General features: G+C 42.5%; 1 protein-coding gene across 2 annotated transcripts in view; it reads left to right on the top strand.

Annotated features, from left to right (window-relative positions):
* Positions 1 to 19404, top strand: part of NEK7 (NIMA related kinase 7) — a 137805-nt gene that overhangs the window by 103129 nt on the left and 15272 nt on the right. For both annotated transcript variants that reach the window (XM_043922770.1, XM_043922771.1), the window contains 2 exons: positions 14052 to 14146; positions 18173 to 18286. In XM_043922770.1, the coding sequence (XP_043778705.1) occupies positions 14052 to 14146; positions 18173 to 18286 (209 nt within the window). The remainder of the gene's footprint in view (positions 1 to 14051; positions 14147 to 18172; positions 18287 to 19404) is intronic.

The raw sequence follows: 19404 nt of genomic DNA on the forward strand, positions 1-19404 counted from the left end.
TGACCATTTAAAAATGTTAGAGTAGTTTGCAGATTTATTAAAGCGGCGTAGGTGGTTGTGATTGCTCTAGGGAGGGACCTACAGATGATCTGTGGCTCGGGAGGAAATACTCCCCTAAATTTTAAGAGTACAATAGAAGACACTTGTAATTTACTGACGCTAGAGCTGATAGCATACCAGTGTCCTTTGTACCTAAAACAGAACTGAAGGTAGCCAGTCCAGCATTACCTTAATGTAAACTGGTTTTCCATTAACATAGCAATTACTGGGAAGAAATAATTTTTAGATTGAATAACTTAAAGGGAATGATAGAGTTTCTCCTAAAAGTTTTCAAATCATAGTTTCCTTGTAACATAAGGCTTTGACAAAATGGTAACCATCAAAATAAGAATTAAGATAAAAATAATTTGGCTTTTATGTAATGATGCCTCATCTTTGTGGTCATAATTTCATTGAAAACAATTGATTTTTAAAAATTAAGTTATTGTTTTTAAGTGAGCAATAAAAATTAAATGGTCTGATGAGGAATGAGTTTCACTAAGTGACAAAATAATAAAATGAGGATCCAAATTAGGTGACTAGACATTTTTAAAGTTTTCTGACTTTTGTTGCTGAGGCTCTATGAGACCTTGAACCTGTTGCTTGATTCTTCTGCATCCAGGATGGTGTGTGGCACACAGACGATATTTGGTGGATGACAGAGCATTGGACCCTAGATTAAGGAGTGGTGGGAAGATAATACTTTTCCCTCCACACAGAGTTTCAGTTTTGTCTAGTACTTTAAGAAAATAAAATTTCAACTGATGCTGAATAATACTGCTTCAGTTATTTCTTTCACTTCATATTTATTCTCACAGAACATTGCAATTTTGAGGGGGGGTAGGGAAATTTGATATTAAATTCCGTGAGAACTGCATGAATTTGCATAGCACTTGAATAAAGTTTTATATGGAAGTTCCAATTCTTACAACGCAAATAGTAGAGGACTTCTGTGAAGAAAAACTCAGACTGTTCCAAGCCAGTGCCACTGGCCCTTAGGAAAGATAACCTGTGCTGACTTTGTTACTCACCTGAACGGAATGTCCTGACAGCACTCTGTCTGTAATCTATTATACTTAAAAATGCTGGGTCATCATTACACATGCACGCACGCACGCGTGCACAACTGCACATGCCCTCAGCTCCGGCACATGCGTGTGTACTGTGTACATGCCGCTCTGCGGCTGTCGCTCTGTGCATGCTGTAGTTGCCTGACCCTGAAGATCCAGCATTATTATGTGAAACCAGTTTTGGAAGTGTACTTCTTTAGCTTGCCTGCCACTGCTTCTTACAGATGTTCTTAATGGGGTTTACAAATGTATATGCATCTCTAGGTTTAGGTGATATATTATTCCAAATTATGTGATTATAGAGAGCAAAATTTTAGTAGATTTAATAATTAAGAATTTCTAATGTCAGTTTTTATCTAAACCAGTTCACGTAGGGTCATGTAGTTGTATGTAGTTTATATGTGTGTGCACGTGCACACACACACACATGAATTGGGGAATGCCCATAATCATAAAACACTCTGAGGCACACCTGAGGCACAGCCAGTGAGGAAGTAGCAATGAGACTGATTGCTTTGATGAATGAATCAATAGGAAAATAATTTCTTTCCCAAGTATTTTTGTTTTCTGTGTTATTTTGAGAAAAGTATTCTTAACATAAGAAAACATCTTGTATTTCTGCCTGTCTTTTCTGTGAAGTAGAAATTTTGATGGTTTGAAACTGAAGTTTGAACCTAGCCCAACAAGGTGTTTGGACCCAATAAAAATCTTATGTAGAAGGATCAGGAAAAATTCTTTGCTAACAAAGAATATGTATAAAATAACAAGGATAGAAATTGTGACACAGACTTGCATTTGTGGACAGGTTAACCTTAATTTTTGCTTTTAAAAAATTATTGCCCTCCTGTGTTATTGACTTATACTTTTGTTTTTAAGAGCAAACTTGAAAGATTGTTTTAAAGATAAATACTAAGGATCTATGGTACAGCACAGGAAAATTTAGCCATTATTTTGTAATAACTTTAGGTGGAGTATAATCTATAAAAATACTGAATCACTATGTTGTACACCTGTTATAAATCAACTGTACTTCCATTTAAAAAACTAAAAATAAAAGATTGCTTTTAAGAATTGGTTCCAAAAAGTACTTGAAAATGTGGTCACCTACATAAATTTATTTTGCTCACAGAAAATTTGATAAGCTCTATGCTTTATTGTATGTTGGTTGGTTTTTTTTTTTCTGGTTTTGCTGAGGATTAAATCTGTAGGGCATGATTTATTCACAGTTCAGGTCTAAATATTATGAAACTACAAATAAAAGAGATGTGTATGTTCATAAAAGAAAATTTGAAAAAGTTTACTTTGAATGCATTCTATTCTGGAGCTAAATTTCATTTAATTTTGTAAAGGAGATTTTTTTTTTCAGGAATTTAAGTCAATAGGACAGAAATACCTAGGATTTCTAGAAACTGTAATTATGCATTTATATTTTGTTTATTTTAAAATGTCTTTTTTTCAAAAATCAAATTTTTTTCACTTATTTTCACTTATTTTGATTTAATCATTATAAGGAACACACTTCCAAAGTTTTTTGTATTTAACAATCCTTAAGAGATGATCAAATCTTTGGATTTTTTAGTTGTCGCTCCAGTTTCTATCTCTAATATGTATCATTTAATTCCATGATAATGTGTGAACCTGCAGTAAAATCTCTGGTTCTGTCACATTTTCTGTAGCAGATAAGGTTGTATAGACAGCCATGTTCCCAGCCAGTTTTCAGAACCAAGTTTTTAACTTAAAAATACGTCAACATGGAGCAATAATAATTCCTTAAATTTGGGGTTAAAAATTACATACCAAAGATGATGTTGCTGGATATTCAGATCATGTCCAGATCTTCAAAACTGGAGGGAAAAAAAACAAATCTCAGAAGCCTTTAGTTTTATTTCTGCCCCCACCACACACACTGTCTCCCACCCTCTCCACTTTCTTTTCTGTCCTCCTCAAACTGTAAGCACTTCCTGTTTGGACTAGGAAAGATCCTTTTCTGTTGCAATATTCCTTTTTAATCCATTCTGATTGCCATATTCCCAGCAGAGAAAATCTCCTTTAAAGACATTATCTGATTATCTCACTTCCCCCAAATCTTCACCTGTTCTCTGTGGCCTAAGGACTGTCATGAAGAGTCCTTGGCTCAGCATTTGGGGTCCTCTGGGGGTGGTGTCCTCTGGCCCGCTGCCATCCTTGGCTACACACCTCCTCCATGATGTCTGCCATGCTTTGCTTCTTGCCTTGTTCTGAACGTGGGACTGAAGGATGTTTGTAGAGGATGGCGCATTTCTGGATTGACCTGCCCGCTGTGCTGTAGGACCTTGATCAAGCCATTTATCCACTTTTCTCAGGTTCAGTTTCCAGGTTTCTACAACTAGAAATGTGGGTAGTAACAGTGCTATGTTAACCAGCCCCTAACCTAATAAAATGAAGGTAAACGTGTTTTCTAAGCACTGTGGTATGCTGTATAAATGCTAAGTTGCCTTTGTGATCGTGACAGTGGTGTGGAGGAGACAGAAAAAGAAAGGGGAAGCAATTTATGAGCAATTTATGTCTCCTCTTGAAACAGCTGAACTGATTCCTTCATAAAAAAAGAGTGCCATTTCAGGGTCCTGGACATAGCCTCGACAAGGCAAGTCCTCCTCTTGATGGTTCTCACCTTGTGGTGGGAGGAGATAGATGAATAGCAGACAAGAAGAGGGTTTGTTAGCCTGCACACAGAGTGACCAGCAGGGGGAGTATTTTAGAAAGGGCACACTCCTGCCAGGATGTGGGTCTGAACGGGGGTGAGAGGGTAGAGTGAGGCCCAGGGAGTGACCTCCCAGGCTGCCCGGGGGTGGTTCAGACAAGGGGCTGCAGCAGGGTGGGCGCTTCTGCAGGAGGTTTCGGGTCCGGGGCCTCAGCCACATGTGGGAGTGGCTCACCCCTTCCTCCAGGCTCAGCGGCCAGCCCTGCAGCTTTGGCGGGAGGACCCAGCCGTGACCTTCCCCTGCCCTTGGGGTCAGCACACCCAGTGTGGTCTGCTCTCCTCGGGGGCTCCCCTGTGCTGGCCACTTCTTCTGTGGCTCTTCTACGGCCCCTTAGCATGTGCTTCACGGAGCTGAGCAAAGTCTAAACCTCTTTGTGCTCACCAGCCCAGCACACGCCAAGTTTATCCCCGTGTATGGTCTGAGCTCTCGGGGTTCTTCGGTTTGTGTCCGCTTCCCCTTTTGTTTTCTCCATGGACTTAGGTTAAGTCAGATCTTCATTTAGTGCTTTTGTATCAAATTGGACAAGAGGGTGTGGCTGGGAGACTCCTTGTTGGAATATATATGTCTGTTCTTTCCTATTGTTTATCAGCCTTACAGATGTAAGACTTGTTAGAGAATGACAGGTGTGTGTGTATGTATCTCTAATTTTATGATGAGGGCACATCTCCCCCTTGAGTCAAGCTCTCTCAGTAAGGTGCTCCCAGATTTCCAGATAGTGTGCCCCAGGCCCCCAAGCCCTGCACCATGACCCCACAGGAACCTAACTGCACAGAACTGAAGTGGAAATTCCCTGTTAAACTGCAGTTCCTCCTGATACAGTCTCTTCTATTTTATGTTACTAAAAATAATGCTATTTGCAATCCAGTAAATTGATTTCACAACTCATTAATGGGTTATAACCTGCAATTTGGAAAACATTAGCCTGTGTTTACAGTACTTCTGTGCTGTTCCATTTACTTAAGGACCGAGTCCTGTTTATCTGCCTCCTGTTAGGCAGTCTGCTGGCCGGGCCAGTTCAGGTGGTCAGACAGGACTCAGTCATTCACAGAGCTGCCGGTGCTTGTGAGGACGGGACTCACGTGTGTGACTGTCCTGCTCACTTCACAGTCGCTGGGCTCCCTGAGGGCCTGGCGGGTGGGCATGAGCTGCGGGTGCAGACTCTTCGCCTTCCAGAGTCCAGGAGCCTGAGGCCTGGGGGTGGGTGGGCTGTCCACCCGGGAGGCAGAGAGGCATCCCTCCTGGCCTGCAGGCGCGCCCCTGTCCAGCGCTGTGGGTGCACTGGACCGGTACGTGGTGGCATGGTCCTGACTCCGCCACTTTCCCGACTTGTTCCTCACCTCCCTGGGGTCACCGTATCCCACTCCGCACGCAGCTGAGGAGCCTCAGGTGGACGCGCTGTTTCCTGCCCTGCACGTGCCTGCTCTCCGTGCCCAAGCCTCAGAAGTGAGCAGGATCCGGAGGTCTTTCTTCATAACCCTCCTGTCGACCCGCAGCTGGGGCTGACATTTCCAGGGAAGTGCCCCTTCAAGACTGGAAACTAAAACCTGTGAAGTAGGAACATGGCAGTCAAGGTGTGCGTTTTCTCTTCTCACCTTGGGTTATTTTAAAATAATCCAAATGTATGATTTTTAAAAAAATACATGATTGTTATTCAAGCCCTATCGAACTACCTGTCTTTCCTGTGATACTGACCCAGAGGAATCCTCTCTTGCTCCGTGGTCCAGCAGCCGCTGTGGCAGTGAAGATGGGCACAGCAGTTTGCCATTTCAGGCAGTCTGAAGGTGACTTTTCTTCAGGCATCACGTTGTGTGGGGGTTGGGTGGCGATTCCTGAGCTCACTCTATTTAATAATGAATCTGCTGCCCCTGACACACCACCCCTAGAGTTCCTGATCTTTATCGTGGCTTTTTTTTCTGTTTTTCTTAGACTTCTTATCTTTGACACGCTGTGTGACTCCCTCACTGTGCCTAGTCCTCTCCTCCCTCTCTCACCACATGTATCCTGATGAGGACCAAGTCTCTGTGGTTTGGGTTCCCACCTCCTATGTTCCAAGTGCCTAGCAGAGGACATAACGTAGAGTAGATGCTCAGTACCTCCTGAGTGAATGAATGAGAGGCAGGCTGGGCCTCAGAGGGTGGATTTAACTAAGTCCATCAGGAAGCAGAGGTTAGAGCACGCTGCAGGAAGCAACGGCAGTCAGCACCGAAGCATATTATTTCTGTGGTTATCCAGAGTCCGCTGTGGGCCCAGGTGGCCGCCCTGCTTCCACATGGTCCCTTGGCATTTCAGGGGTTTCCGTCTTGTGTGATCTTCACAAGGGGAAGAGATACATGGAGAATTCACTTACTGACTCTCAGATAAATCTTTCTGCTTGAGTGTAACACAGGTTGATTCTCATTCATGTTTTATTGGCTAAAACAAGTCTCTTGTTCATGCCTGTCTTAAAGGAGTGGACATAGTAATTCCCCCGTGTCCAGGAAGAGGAGAACCAGAAGCAGTGAGGACCATGAGCTGGAGGAAAAACACCTCGGGGTTTTTGTGTGTTTTTTGTATGATTTGTACTCTTTCTCTCCTTGTTTATTTTTGTGACATATTTGTAGCTATTGCACCTGAAGAGTACTTAGTTCTCTTGATGGGATTGTATGGTGGTAAGGAAAGAGGAGGGAACCATACATGGCTTTGGGGCATGTCCATCATTCTGAATTAGGAGATTCTGAGCAGAGGGATAATTTTTTAATCCAGAATAATTCATGAGGTATGCTAGAGTCTTGATCCCTGGTGAGTTTTCTCTTGATCAGTAAATCAGTGATTTTCTTTCCTGGACATACACATGATCAATTCAGTCGCTCAGTCATGTCCGACTCTTTGAAACCCCATGGACTACAGGCCTCCCTGTCCATCACCAACTCCCGGAGTTTACTCAAACTCATGTCCATGGAGTTGGTGATGCCATCTAACCATCTCATTCTCTGTCGTCCCCTTCTTCTCCCACCTTCAGTCTTTCCCAGCATCAGGATCTTTTCCAATGAGTCAGTTCTTTGCGTCAGGTGGCCAAAGTATTGGAGTTTCAGCTTTAGCATCAGTCCTTCCAATGAATGTTCAGGACTAATTTCCTTTAGGATGGACTGGTTGGATCTCCTTGCAGTCCAAGGGACTCTCAAGAGTCTTCTCCAACACCACAGTTCAAAAGCATCAATTCTTTGGTGCTCAGCTTTCTTTATAGTCCAGTTCTCACATTGATACATGACTACTGGAAAAACCATAGCTTTGACTAGATGGACCTTTGTTGGCAAAATAATATGCTGTCTGGGTTTTTAATATGCTGTCTAGGTTGGTCATAACTTTCCTTTCAAGGAGCAAGCGTCTTTTCATTTCATGGCTACAGTCACCATCTGCAGAGATTTTGGAGCCCCCAAAAATAAAGTCAGCCACTGTTTCCACTATTTCCCCATCTATTTGCCATGAAGTGATGGGACCAGATGCCATGATTTTAGTTTTCTGAATTTTGAGTTTTAAGCCAGTGTTTTTACTCTCCTCTTTAACTTTCATCAAGAGACTCTTTAGTTCTTCTTCTCTTTCTGTCATAAGGGTGGTGTCATCTGCATATCTGAGGCTATTGATATTTCTCCCAGCAATCTTGATTCCAGCTTGTGCTTCATCCACATGATGGGAACCTTATTTTGGCCAATTTAAAACATTTATAATAAAAATTGTTTTTACCAAGCTTCACACATCAGCTGTGAACTGAGTGCCATGTAGCATGTGACCTGCTTTCTCTTCTGTGTCTCTAATTCAAGTCTTTAAAGTGGTTGTGATTACCTGGTTTAGGGTCCTTAGCAGTCAGTGAACAACCAGTGTGCTTTTAAATTATACATGGTCATTTTATCCTTTCATTTGTCTTATGGTAAATATACTGGCTTCTCCGTCCCCCCCCCCCCCCAAAAAAAGCTCTCACAGACCGAACTGACCACCCCCCCAGACTGTCCAGTGAGCTCAGAGGTCATGGATGCTTCAGGTCACAAGCTTTTCCGCCTCCCCCAGCGCCTGGCGGGTTCTTGGCCTGCAGCTGACTCAGCACGTGGACTTGGCCCAGGTGGTGTGTAAATCATTAGTGCATTCGTGTCAGATTCCTATTGCTGCCCTAACAAGTTCCCACAGATGTAGTGGCTTAACACAACAGAGATGTACGCTTTTTACAGTTCTGTGGGTCAGGATTCCAGCATTGCTCTCCCTAGGCTGCCATCAAGGCGTCTGTGGAATTGCTCTCTTTTCTGGAGTTTCAAGGGGAGACTTCTCCAGGTTGTGGGAAGCCAGGTCTTCCGTCTTGAAGGACCAAGGCCCCTGTCCCTTGCCCGTGTCACCTGAGTATGCTTGTCAGCTACTAGCAGCAGCCCTTGTGGGAGTGACCTCCACCTCCTTGCTCGATCTTCACAGCCAGCATGGCAGGTATAGACCCTTGCATGTGGCATGGACAGCCCCGGGTGGTCTCCCTGTTTTCAGATCCATCACCTCCCACCTGCAGAGCCCTTTTGCCATGTAACATGATGCACACAGGTGTGACCCCAGGGGTGGAGATCTGCCTGCTCCCTGGTTTAGTCCTCTTGACAGTCTTCCCCCTAAAACCCGACGAGGTGACATGGTTTTGGTCAGAGGCTTCAATCGATGTTTCTATTACTGAAATTAAGTGCTTTCTTTTTTAGGCAGATGTTTTAGTGTTAAAATTTCACCTTTTTTTTTTTATTATAGACCTTTCTTGGTGATACACGTTTACTTTTCAAGGGAGCAAATACCACACTTGTCATAATAAAAGTTTCTAGCAAGAAAGCCATTTTCTAGCATTACTATTAATTTATTAATAGTTCTGTTTTTCTAAATTATTTACAAATGCTTATTTAATTCTCAGGGGGTATCTCCCCTTTGTACTTTTGGGTACATCATGGACAGGAATATAAGAGAAAGCAATTTTAACAAAACTTAGAGAAATTAAACTGCCATGAAATATAACCACACAAAGGTGTATATAAGTAATTAAGAGTAGTTATCTGTTATTCAGGCAAATCCATTTGCACCATTCAGGCAAATCCATTTGCACCAAAGTTGCATTTATTATATACAGTGAAGTATTTCCTGTCTCACTGCTTGTTCTAGTGAAAAGGGGGGAAAAAAAAGGCTTCATCATGTTCTAATTTGGCATTTTACTTGCTTTCTTAATGTCTCCCAGAAGAGCAAAGATGGAGAATTTTCTTTTTGCGTGTACATGTGTGATTTAGTTGTTATATATGCTTGCTACACCTCCTGAGGATGGAAGGGGTTTTTACAAAGCGCTGGCTACAGTGCTCTGAGACTGGTCCTCATGCTGGACAAATATTTGAAACCCCTTGGGGGTAATTGTGATGTCGTTGTTGTTTGTGTTACAGGATTGTTTGAACTCCTCTTTGCCATTCAGAATGAGACAATGGTTCTCTGATTTTGTGATGTTGCCAGCAGGGTAAACGCATGGCTACCGTTCAGCCAGCCTCAGAATTTTCACACTGGGGTCTCTTGAGTGTACAATTCATGTTCCCCACACTATTTGCGAGGGTGATACATCCTCCAATTGCAACTTAGAAAATTAGTGTTCTTGAACCAGGCATGAAAGCAGTTTCATTTCTGGTGCCAAGTGCCACCTGCGGTCACTTGCCTGTTGTTCCCACACCTTCCCTCACGCCTCTCTGTGGGCTCTCCTTGGCTGGTCACCCTTCAGTTCAGTGTGGATGGAGCTGTAAAGACAGCATATGCTGGGTCAGTATTGAAGGCTACTTGCACTGGTTTATTTAACTTTCAGTCCTTTCTTGACATAAATCATCACGCTGGGAGGAAGCTGTTACCTAATTGTAAACTGTGCATGGTTAACCTCTCAACTACCATCACAAAGTATTTATTTGAAGCAGAGGAGCTGCAGAGAAGCACTGATCCCTGACCCTCACCCGTGGCCTTTCGTGTGTACATGCTGAGACTTGTAGAAGAGTTCTCTGCTTCTTAATTTGGAAAGATTCAGATTTTTTTTTTCCCAGTCATGTTTCACAGTGGTCACTTTTGACAAAATAACTGTTGAAATGCAATGAACAGGACAACCTGGCTGGATTCTAGGTCCATACCTTACTGGCTTTGTCACCTTTGGCAGATTACCTGACTTCCTTCTGCATCTTCCCTACAACAAGATAATAGTGGGAATATCTCATGAAATGGCCCCCATTTCTCTAGACAGTGAGCCCCACAAGGGGCTTGGCTTGTTTACTTCTGTCTCGCCAGCACCTTAAACAGTGCAGGGGGCCCTGATAAACATTGTTGAAAGCTCAACAAGATAATACATGTGATCCATTTAACACAGTGCCTGGAGCAGAGAAACAGTAACTGTAAAATTATCTGGGTTTTAAATGTTATCAGTTACACTGGAAAGAAGAAAAATTTATTTAATAAATGTCTTTCATAGAAGAAATATTGATCTACTACTGAGACATTCTGTACTGACCTGAGATAATATTCCTTACAATTAAGTAAATTTGGCCTCTCTCCATGAAGTCTGCCAACATAATTTCTGGGCTGACATACGAGTATGAAGGAAAAAATGAAAGTTAATTCCTATTCCCTGAAGTTGTGTGTGTGTGGGGGGGGGGGTGCGCATGCATGTTTAAATCAAATTGATGTTTAAGATGAGTTGTGCCCTTTCAGTTTTCCCAACAAGGAATGTTCAAAGCTTTCTCTTCTGCAGTTTATTCTAAGAAGCAACATTTCTAAACTGACTTTGCTTGTTTGTACCCGACTTAGTCAGCTGTCCTAGGTGATAGTTTAAAATAGGAATATATTACTTTTCTCCACTTCACTTTTTGTATGGGCATTTGTAGGGTTTTTAAGAGTGCTACAGAATTTAGAGCAAAGGGATATCAGAAATGAGCTCATCTTCCTCATCACTGCATCTTACAGATGAGGTGAGTGAGTAGAAAGAAGACTTTAGAGGTCCTGGCTAGCTCATGGCAAAGGTAAGATGTGAAACATACTTCCTGACCTCTGACTGGTTTTTCCTTCCCTCCCTTAAACAAAACAAAAATAGCAGCCCAGATCTAACCGTATAAAAAGACGTTTCAGTGGTTACGTCATTTTTCCTCATTCAAGTCTTTGCAGCAATGGCAGTGCTAAATGTTTAGCTAAACTATTGGGAAAATTCTGTATGTAACTTATTCTGATGAAATGTAAGTTATTAACTATTTTAGTCATATATTCTGTAATAGCAGTTAAACAGAATTCTTTGGCTCTCTTAACATATTGTAGAACTTGTGAACATCAGTCTTCGTTTGTACAGGGATACATTTTCGAACGTATTTATTGTTAATAGAGTGCTTTCCGTGTAAAACTCTTATATAGCTAGAATAAGTCAACATAATGAAAACTTTTATATATATATATTTGAATGCCTGTCTTACTATGTTTTAAAGAAAGGTCAGATAGCATTTTCATTTCTTAACAATTTTTGTGTGGTATCGGCCTTTCTGTTTTTTTATGGTGTTATCATCCGTTCCTCACTTCTACTCAGGTCGGGAGGTTGAAATGACAGAAGTCCTTGCTGTGGTGAATTGCATTCCCTTCATGCGGGCGGTCCCCCAAGGTGGAAAGGCGCGGGCACTGCGCGTCCCGCCCTCTGAGGCGCCTCCGCGCCCCGGGGGTCGCGTGGTGGCTTTAACGTCTCCCGCCCCTCCGCACCTCCCCCTTGTACAGCTGTTAGGGAGTCTCCACATGCTGGAGGCAGCACAGCTGTCAGGATTTTTTTTTTAAGAAGGGTTTTTAGGAAATAATCATATATTCATTAAGTTTGAAACATGGAGATTCAATGCATCTCACCTTCTCCTAGTGCTTGAATTCTGCGGGCTCCCTGCCAGGTAGAGGGGGCGAGAGTGGGTCCTTGCTGGGCAGGGACCCCGCCTATGCTCAGGTCGCTGTCCAGGACAGGGCGCCCGGCGCGGAGCAGCGCCCCCCTCGGCGCCGACCTGCGGGAGGCAGCCTTCCTCCTCACTGCCGACGACGCCCCGGGACCTGGGGTGTCGCTCAGATTTCCGCTCTGAGATGGGAGCAGGACACAGAACGGAAGGAGGAGGCATTCTGGCAGAAGTGCGGTTCTACTGGTCGCTTATCGGCAGAGTTGGCTCCTTCCGACGTGACGTGCGGAGAACCAGCGTCGAGTGGAAGCCGCGGCGTGGGCTGCGGGTGTGACCGTTGCCGGTGACCCCCCGCAGCGCCCCGGAAGCGAGTCCTCTGTGCTTTGAGGTCTTCGCCGACTCCGGTGCAGTGTCCTGGAGCCCTTGCCATCATCCGGCCTCCCTGCCCCTGGGCTCGAGGGCCGGCGGCGGCGTGTGGGCCCCGTGCGGCGGTCCAAGTGTGATGCCAGGGCAAACGCGAGCGTTTCTTCATCCATCTTGCACTCTCCTCAGACCCCTGAGGTATCAGCAGATTTCCCTGAGCTAATCACCTTCGCCTCTGGTAAACCCTGAACCTTCACGCCTCAGTGTTTCCCGTCGCCTCCCCGGTGGATTCCGGGGAGCCCCTCTCCGCAGGTCACGGCCCCCCGCCCCGGGCCCTGGACCGGGAGTTGAGGCACAGCCGCCGCCTCCGCTGACCGCACGCGTCCAGTCAGCCCACACGACGGGCCAGAGGGCTCGCGGCTCCCGGGGCCGCGGGGCGAGTGTGTGTCCGACTCTGGGATACTGCACGTTCTTCACACCCAGCCGTTTCCACTGGTTGTCTGGCTTTTCTCCTCCGAGGGGAATCGGCAAATTTACTCGTCTTCACAGAAAATGCTGCAGTTAAATCATTTATGTCTTGTCTGCCTCTGATAGCATCCGAACGTGTCATACTTTATTTCAGTTTTATCCTCCTGTTTGCACACTCCTTTTTTCATTTCCTCAGTTTTATGAATACCTCCCCTTCCATCCATTCTGACTAGGGCCATCCATTAGTTTGAAAAAGGGGTTCCAGTGTCGGTAGGATTTCCTGTGCAGGGGTGGTTCCGTGGTGTCTTCCCCTTTTAGCCCAGTGTCGTTTCCGCCCCCAGCGCCTGTAACGCCGATGTGTTTGAGCACGGCGCCTTGACTTCGTTGGGTCCATCCTTGTTGCCTCTACCCCAACATCCGTGTTGAGCATCCCGAGTTACAGTCTCACGAGATTTACTGTGAACTCCTAGGGAGTTCTTAACAATTGGTAGAAGAGGGGGAAAGAGCTTTTCTCTGTGAGTAGCAGCACAGTTTGGTAGCTGTTGCCTCAAGCAAGTAAGATTTCTAAATATTGTTCTCAAACTTCGATTTACTATTTGGCAAAAAGCCTTAGGCAAAATGATGGTGAAATAATAGCCATCTAAGTTTGAGATTTTAAGATTCTCCCTTCAAAAGTTACTTAAATATTTCTGCCCTTGAAAATATAATGTGAATGTCTTATTTAAGACATTTAATAAATATTAAATATATTAAAAAGAAAGTGTATGCAAAATAAGCTAACATCCAAAACAACCCCAAATTATCCAGGGCACCTTGTGTCTATAAAGGTCTCAGTAGTAACAGTCTGAGACATTCTTCCAGAGATGTCAGTGACCTTTTCACATATGTTATTATATAACCCTTTGATATACAAAATTCTGTTTTATTCCTTCTAAAGTGGGAGTTAAGTAAGGTTCTGACGGTTGGTGACTATATCATTTGTAATTTTAAGAGTCACAACAGTATTCTAAGGGATGTTTCTGTAAAAGTTGATAGGTATGCTTTATACACACTCCACCAATGGTTATGTATTACTATGTATTTTAAAATCGCCATGTTGTCATGCTTGATTATTTGGGACATACAAGCCATGTTTATAAAAATTAAGAAATGAAACCAATGTGAGCCACTTAGTAGATTTTGTTAGAATTCCTTCTGTGCTCCTTAGACTCTACCTGAATTAAAGAAAGAAAATAAAGTGGCACTCACCTCCCCCTTTTTAATGTGGGACAGATGTAAATGTGCTGCTCAGGATCAGGGGAAAAAGAGGAAATTTAAAGGTTCTGGAGTATGCCCCAGAACAGTTTTCTGATCTTAATTATTTTGATGACATTTTAATCTAAAATTTTGGATGTAATTTCTTACCACAGCTGCATCTTCATTTTTATCCTCCTCTTGTTATGTCTGGTTTCTTTTTGCAGTGGGTACACCTTATTACATGTCTCCAGAGAGAATACACGAAAATGGGTACAACTTCAAGTCTGACATCTGGTCCCTTGGCTGTCTACTGTATGAGGTAGGTAATGCTGATAAGTTTGGTACACTCAAGTGCTTTTACTTACCGGAATGTGTTTCCCCTGTCCTTTTAGTATATAGTTAATTTTTTTCTAGGTGATGTTTAAGAATTAGCTTTTTAATTATGAGGAAGTTAATTCATTGACTTAGTAACTGGTTTTATAATGTAGTTTAGTAACTACACATTTCTACACATTTATTTTCTCTAATATAATTTTAAATTGTTTCCTTTTGATCGAAGTTTAATTTCTTAAATGTTTTTATGTTAATATAATGTTGCTGCATAATCTTATAAAAATATACATTTCAACATCTATTAAAAAAAAAAAAACTTGCCCATGCATAGCTGGAGAGATGACAATGGAATGGATTTAAAATATGAAAGCATGATAAATATCTTTATCAATTTTTTAAAACTTTATGTAAAGTAATTCAGCTTTCAGGATAGTTTATAAAGAGATAATTCTTCTAGGTTATCACTTAGTTTAGTTTCTGTGAGTAACACTTTGTATTGGTAAAGCTTGGTGAAATTCTCTCAACTGTTCTGGTGATAATTTATCAAAGAAAGATGGAATTATGTAGACAGGTCCTCTAGCAAGTACTGCAGTGTGACAATTTGGGTGAATAGAAGAAAGCATGCTATGAGCATGTTTTATTCTCGTTATATAGTAATGGTGTCAGAGAAGGCTCAAGCTAGGGACTTCTTTAATTGAATGGTAATTTTCTTCAGAATGTGGGCTTCTAGTCAGTGCTGTTCCCTAAACATTAGCGTACATTTCGGTAACTCTTTTAATAAAATAAAATGAAGGAAAATAGTACATGGAATCCTTTTCATATTTTAAGACATAGAAAGGAAGTCTAAAGTGGATAGATAGAAACCAGTGTATTTGTTACTATTTTCTGTCTCCTGCCTTTCTGGCTTAAATAAAATATGATGACATCATGTATTTTAATTGTTCCACCTTTACTTGGAAGTAGAGCATCAAAAGGCTTTTTAAAATGTGTGTCATAATCTTTAATTATTGTTTACAGATTGAAGGTCAGACTTCCTTAATGTAAGGAACTTGAGATTATTGTGTTCTTCCTACTAAAATAACAACCACTTAGGAGCTTTTAAATAATATCCCTGGGATAATTTTTTTAAGAAAAGTTATGAATCATTGATAGAATAAAATACATTTTTGTTTGTATTCACTGTTCACATGAGATTAAAAGAGGTTTATGCTCAGTAATATTATATTCTGTTAATAATTTCATACAGTATTGCACTGATTTGACTATGTTGTTATTGTAAAGTTTAAAAGGCACTTTGTACATTTTAAAATATTTTATACCTATTTAGGCAACCTTAGATTCTTTCAGGCCATAGTCTAATAAATTATCAAAGCAACATTTTCCCTTTATATACCTCAAAGTAAACTGCAAATTGGTTTCCACTAAGGAGAGTAAATTTAGCAATGAAAAAGAAAAAGTTCAGTTGTTATTTGAGATGTCTGCATAATTCTTTTAGGACCAGCAGATTCCCATGTCAAAACTGAAATAATCCTTCACATTATGAATTTGCCTTTGAGAGGCAGCGTCCCATTTTTATGTATACTTGAAATGATCACCAAAATAAAAATTATTTCTTTGGATGCTCCCACATTCATGCGTATTATGTGTTGGGAATGATTTTGAGTGAAAGTATTTAATGTGTTGGCATTAGTTTTCAGCTCAGAGTATTTTCCCAATTGTTCTATGCAAGTCATTGGGAAGAACTAGAATTTCTTCTAAGGATTTAATTTACTTTGATGTTGTATCTCTTTCTAATATAATGTCAATAAAAATACCCATTAGTTTAAGAAAACTGGCCATAGCATCTCCTAGACATTTTCTATTGTATCCCACTAAGACTTCAACATTCACAACGAAGGAGTGGGAACCCTTTTTTGAAAACTCAGCAAATTAGACTTTCAAATATTCCTGAAACCTCACACACACACACACACAAAAAACTGGCAGTACAGTTTTAATTGATATGCAACAAAGTAGACTTTACTAATTAAAATCAAGATGCTCTGCTTTTGCTACACGGACCTTTACATGGAAAAGTAGGTTTTACACACTTCCTTTATTGTTCAGTGCAGCAGTCGCATCCTCCCAGGGTTGTAGGTTGGTGGCTTACAGTTCAGAAAAAAGAGAGAGCTGCCACCAGCCCCGAAGACAGACAGTGGGCCCTCGTCGCTCCCACACCCCCAGAATACTAATCAGGGAAGTCGGACCCTGGAGGTCAGGGAGCAAGTCAATCATCCTAGCGATCGTCTCAGTGTGGAGGATCAAATTAGCCTGAAAAATTCAGCTGCTGGGAGGAGAGGGCGAGCAGCTGTCAGGGGCAGCATCGAGATGCACTAATGAACCAGATGAATAGTGCAAAAGCTTGAAAATAAAAACAGGACAGTTGACATTTTTCATCTGTCAAAGCAGGAGATGCATGAAAATATACTATTCCTGTTTAACTCCTTAGGGGACGTTCAGATTTTTTTTTTTTTTTAACACTGCCGTATTGAGACAAAAGTACCGTAATGAGCTCCTGGCACGTGATAACGAACACACGTACATTTACTTAGGGTTTTTGCAAACACAAGGAGACAATAGTTTACACACAGTCTATTTTTTTAAGGGGGCATCTTAAAAGATTCTGTCTTATCACAGAGTGTCCTCGTATCTTAACAGAAGACGTAATTATTATTGTAACCGCTCTTCTGGAAATGTCCTCTCGGATGGAGCGTTTTACACATTTAGGGACACACACCTGGTTTGGGGATTTCTCCTCGTCATGGGGAACACCTCTTCTGAAGGTGGTTTGGCAGGAGCTGTAGCGAAGAGCTGGGGGGCGGCTCTACGGGTCCACATCCTCCAGCCCCGCGGTCCAGGCCCGGAAGGAGTTAAGCTCTGCTGCAGCCCCGACAGATGAGAGCCATTTTCAGCTCATCCCATCCCCGCTGACGCCCACCGAGGAGCCCTGCTCGGCCCAGCGTGTTGCACGCACGCCCGGCCTGTCTGGGGAATGTACACATTGTCCTTCCAAAATCAAACTTATTAGCACATGTAGAAAAGGGTGACTGACTTGGGGGCAGCCTTGCACTCCGTGTTGTAGTCATGCTGCCGCGGTTCAGAGATTTAGGAGGTTTGAACAGGAGGCGAACATCCTCAATTGAATCTTGAGTTTGTAACCCCGCTTACCGCAGTCCTTGCTTGCACTTGAAATGTCAGGTTAGAACCTGGTCTTAAAGTTGAATTCGATAATGTCTTTTTTAAAGTCATTCATTGAGTGTGTTTTTTTTTCCCCCCTGCATAAAAATCCCATTTGGATGCCTTGAATTAGTGGCCACAACTCCTAGGGCTTTTGAGCATGTTTAGTGTTTCTGAGACATTGTCACAAAAGGAAAGGAGTTCTAATTCACTGTGAACTAGTTTGAGTATCAGTTAGATCATTCAGATTGAGAGGACATTTTTTTAATCTCGGAATACCCTTTTCCTGCAGAGACTGTCCTGAGATAAAATGCTATATGTACCGTTCCCTAAACCATTGCTGGATTATATTGCAGTTTTAGCTCATTTCATTTTTGTTGTATTTTAACCATTGAATGGTTGATATTATACCATTCATGTTTGTCTGGTCATGAGATACACTAGTTGTTTCTATTGCACTGTATTTACAAAGAGTCCTAAATTATGTTATTTTTGTAATACTGTTTAATTTAATGCTGCCTAAGTGTGCGTGGGTGTGTATATATAATTCTGTGCTAACCATTTCTCCCTTCTAGGAAAGTTTAAACGTTAAAAATAATAACCAAAAATTGAAGTAAGACATTTTAGGACTTATGAACTAATTCTCTGAAAAGGATGTTCATGAAACGCCAAATGCCTGGAGAACTTTATTTAAAATGTTTGTAATTATCCCCTCCCCTCCAGTGTCATATGCTCGATGAAACCTCCTTTAAAGTTAGCGTGTAAGTGTATCAGTTTCATTGGGAGCGTTTTGCAGATGGCAGCCTTACAGAGTCCTTTCTATGGTGACAAGATGAACCTGTACTCGCTGTGTAAGAAGATAGAGCAGTGTGACTACCCGCCTCTCCCTTCAGACCACTATTCAGAGGAAGTAAGTCATCTTTCAGTTTGTGTGTCCACGTTGTTCGTTTTGCTAATGCTTGCATTTTATTTTGGGCCCTTCTCTATCCCATGATGCACATGCCGAGTGTAGGTGGCAGAGAGAACACCTTCATTCTCTCGGAGGCTTGGCTGTTAAAAGTTGCCCACAGTTCATCCATCACATGGAGAGGAACCCCACACCACGTGCGGTGTCACAGTGGGTGTGATGGGAACGGTGGCTGATCACGCCTCCTGGACACGGCGCCCAGGCTCTGGGTGACCAGCACATCCAGTGTCCCTCCCCATGCCCATGGTCTCAGAGCAGCTCTGACTCCCTCTTCTGGCAGAACCTCCCTCCTGCCCACGTTTTCCCAGAATGGAAGCAAACATCTCTTAGCTGCGTGTCTCTCAGCCTCGTTCCTTCAGCTTTATCCTCACTCTTCTTACTCTCACCAGGCCCATCCCATAACCACCTCCCCTCTGCAGTCAGATTACTGTGGGAAACGTTTGAGGTCATCACTGTAGACGTGGTAACAAAGTACCTTGGAAGGAACTGAAAATGATAGAAGACGTTACCCACTGAAGATCTGTCTGAGCGGGGTCCTTGCTTGCTCTGGGAACCCACTGAAATGGGTTGTTGGCCTCCCCCCGACACCCAGGGTTCCCTGCACGACACATCTCCCACTTTTGCCTAATGCATCATGGTTTCACCAGTATTTGAGGAGATACTGCAGAATAGCAGTGTCTCAGGCTAACTAATGTGTTCACATAATTCTTTGGACAGCTCACTGGGGACCCACCCAGAGAAAGCACGGTGTCAGGGACCTGCTCATGGGCAGCAGGGGTTCAGTCCAAGGAAAATGGAAAGGTGCAGAGGGAAAAAAATGAAGCAATTACATTCACCTTTCAGTTGGTCTTGTCACTCTTTCTATTTCAAAATGCAGTTGGTTCTAGTTTTATATAAGGAAGATTGAGTCCATGTAACTTGAATAATAAAATCTCTCTGAAGAATTTTTACCATATGGAAAAAGCACTCATGGTCCTAGGATGTTGAAAGTACTTTTTTCCCCCTAATCGTTTTGATGCTGATAATCAGGGACACTTGGATTTTTTTGTTCCACAACACTT

The sequence above is a fragment of the Cervus elaphus genome, chromosome 14 (genome assembly GCF_910594005.1).
Source record: "Cervus elaphus chromosome 14, mCerEla1.1, whole genome shotgun sequence".
NCBI lineage: Eukaryota > Metazoa > Chordata > Mammalia > Artiodactyla > Cervidae > Cervus > Cervus elaphus.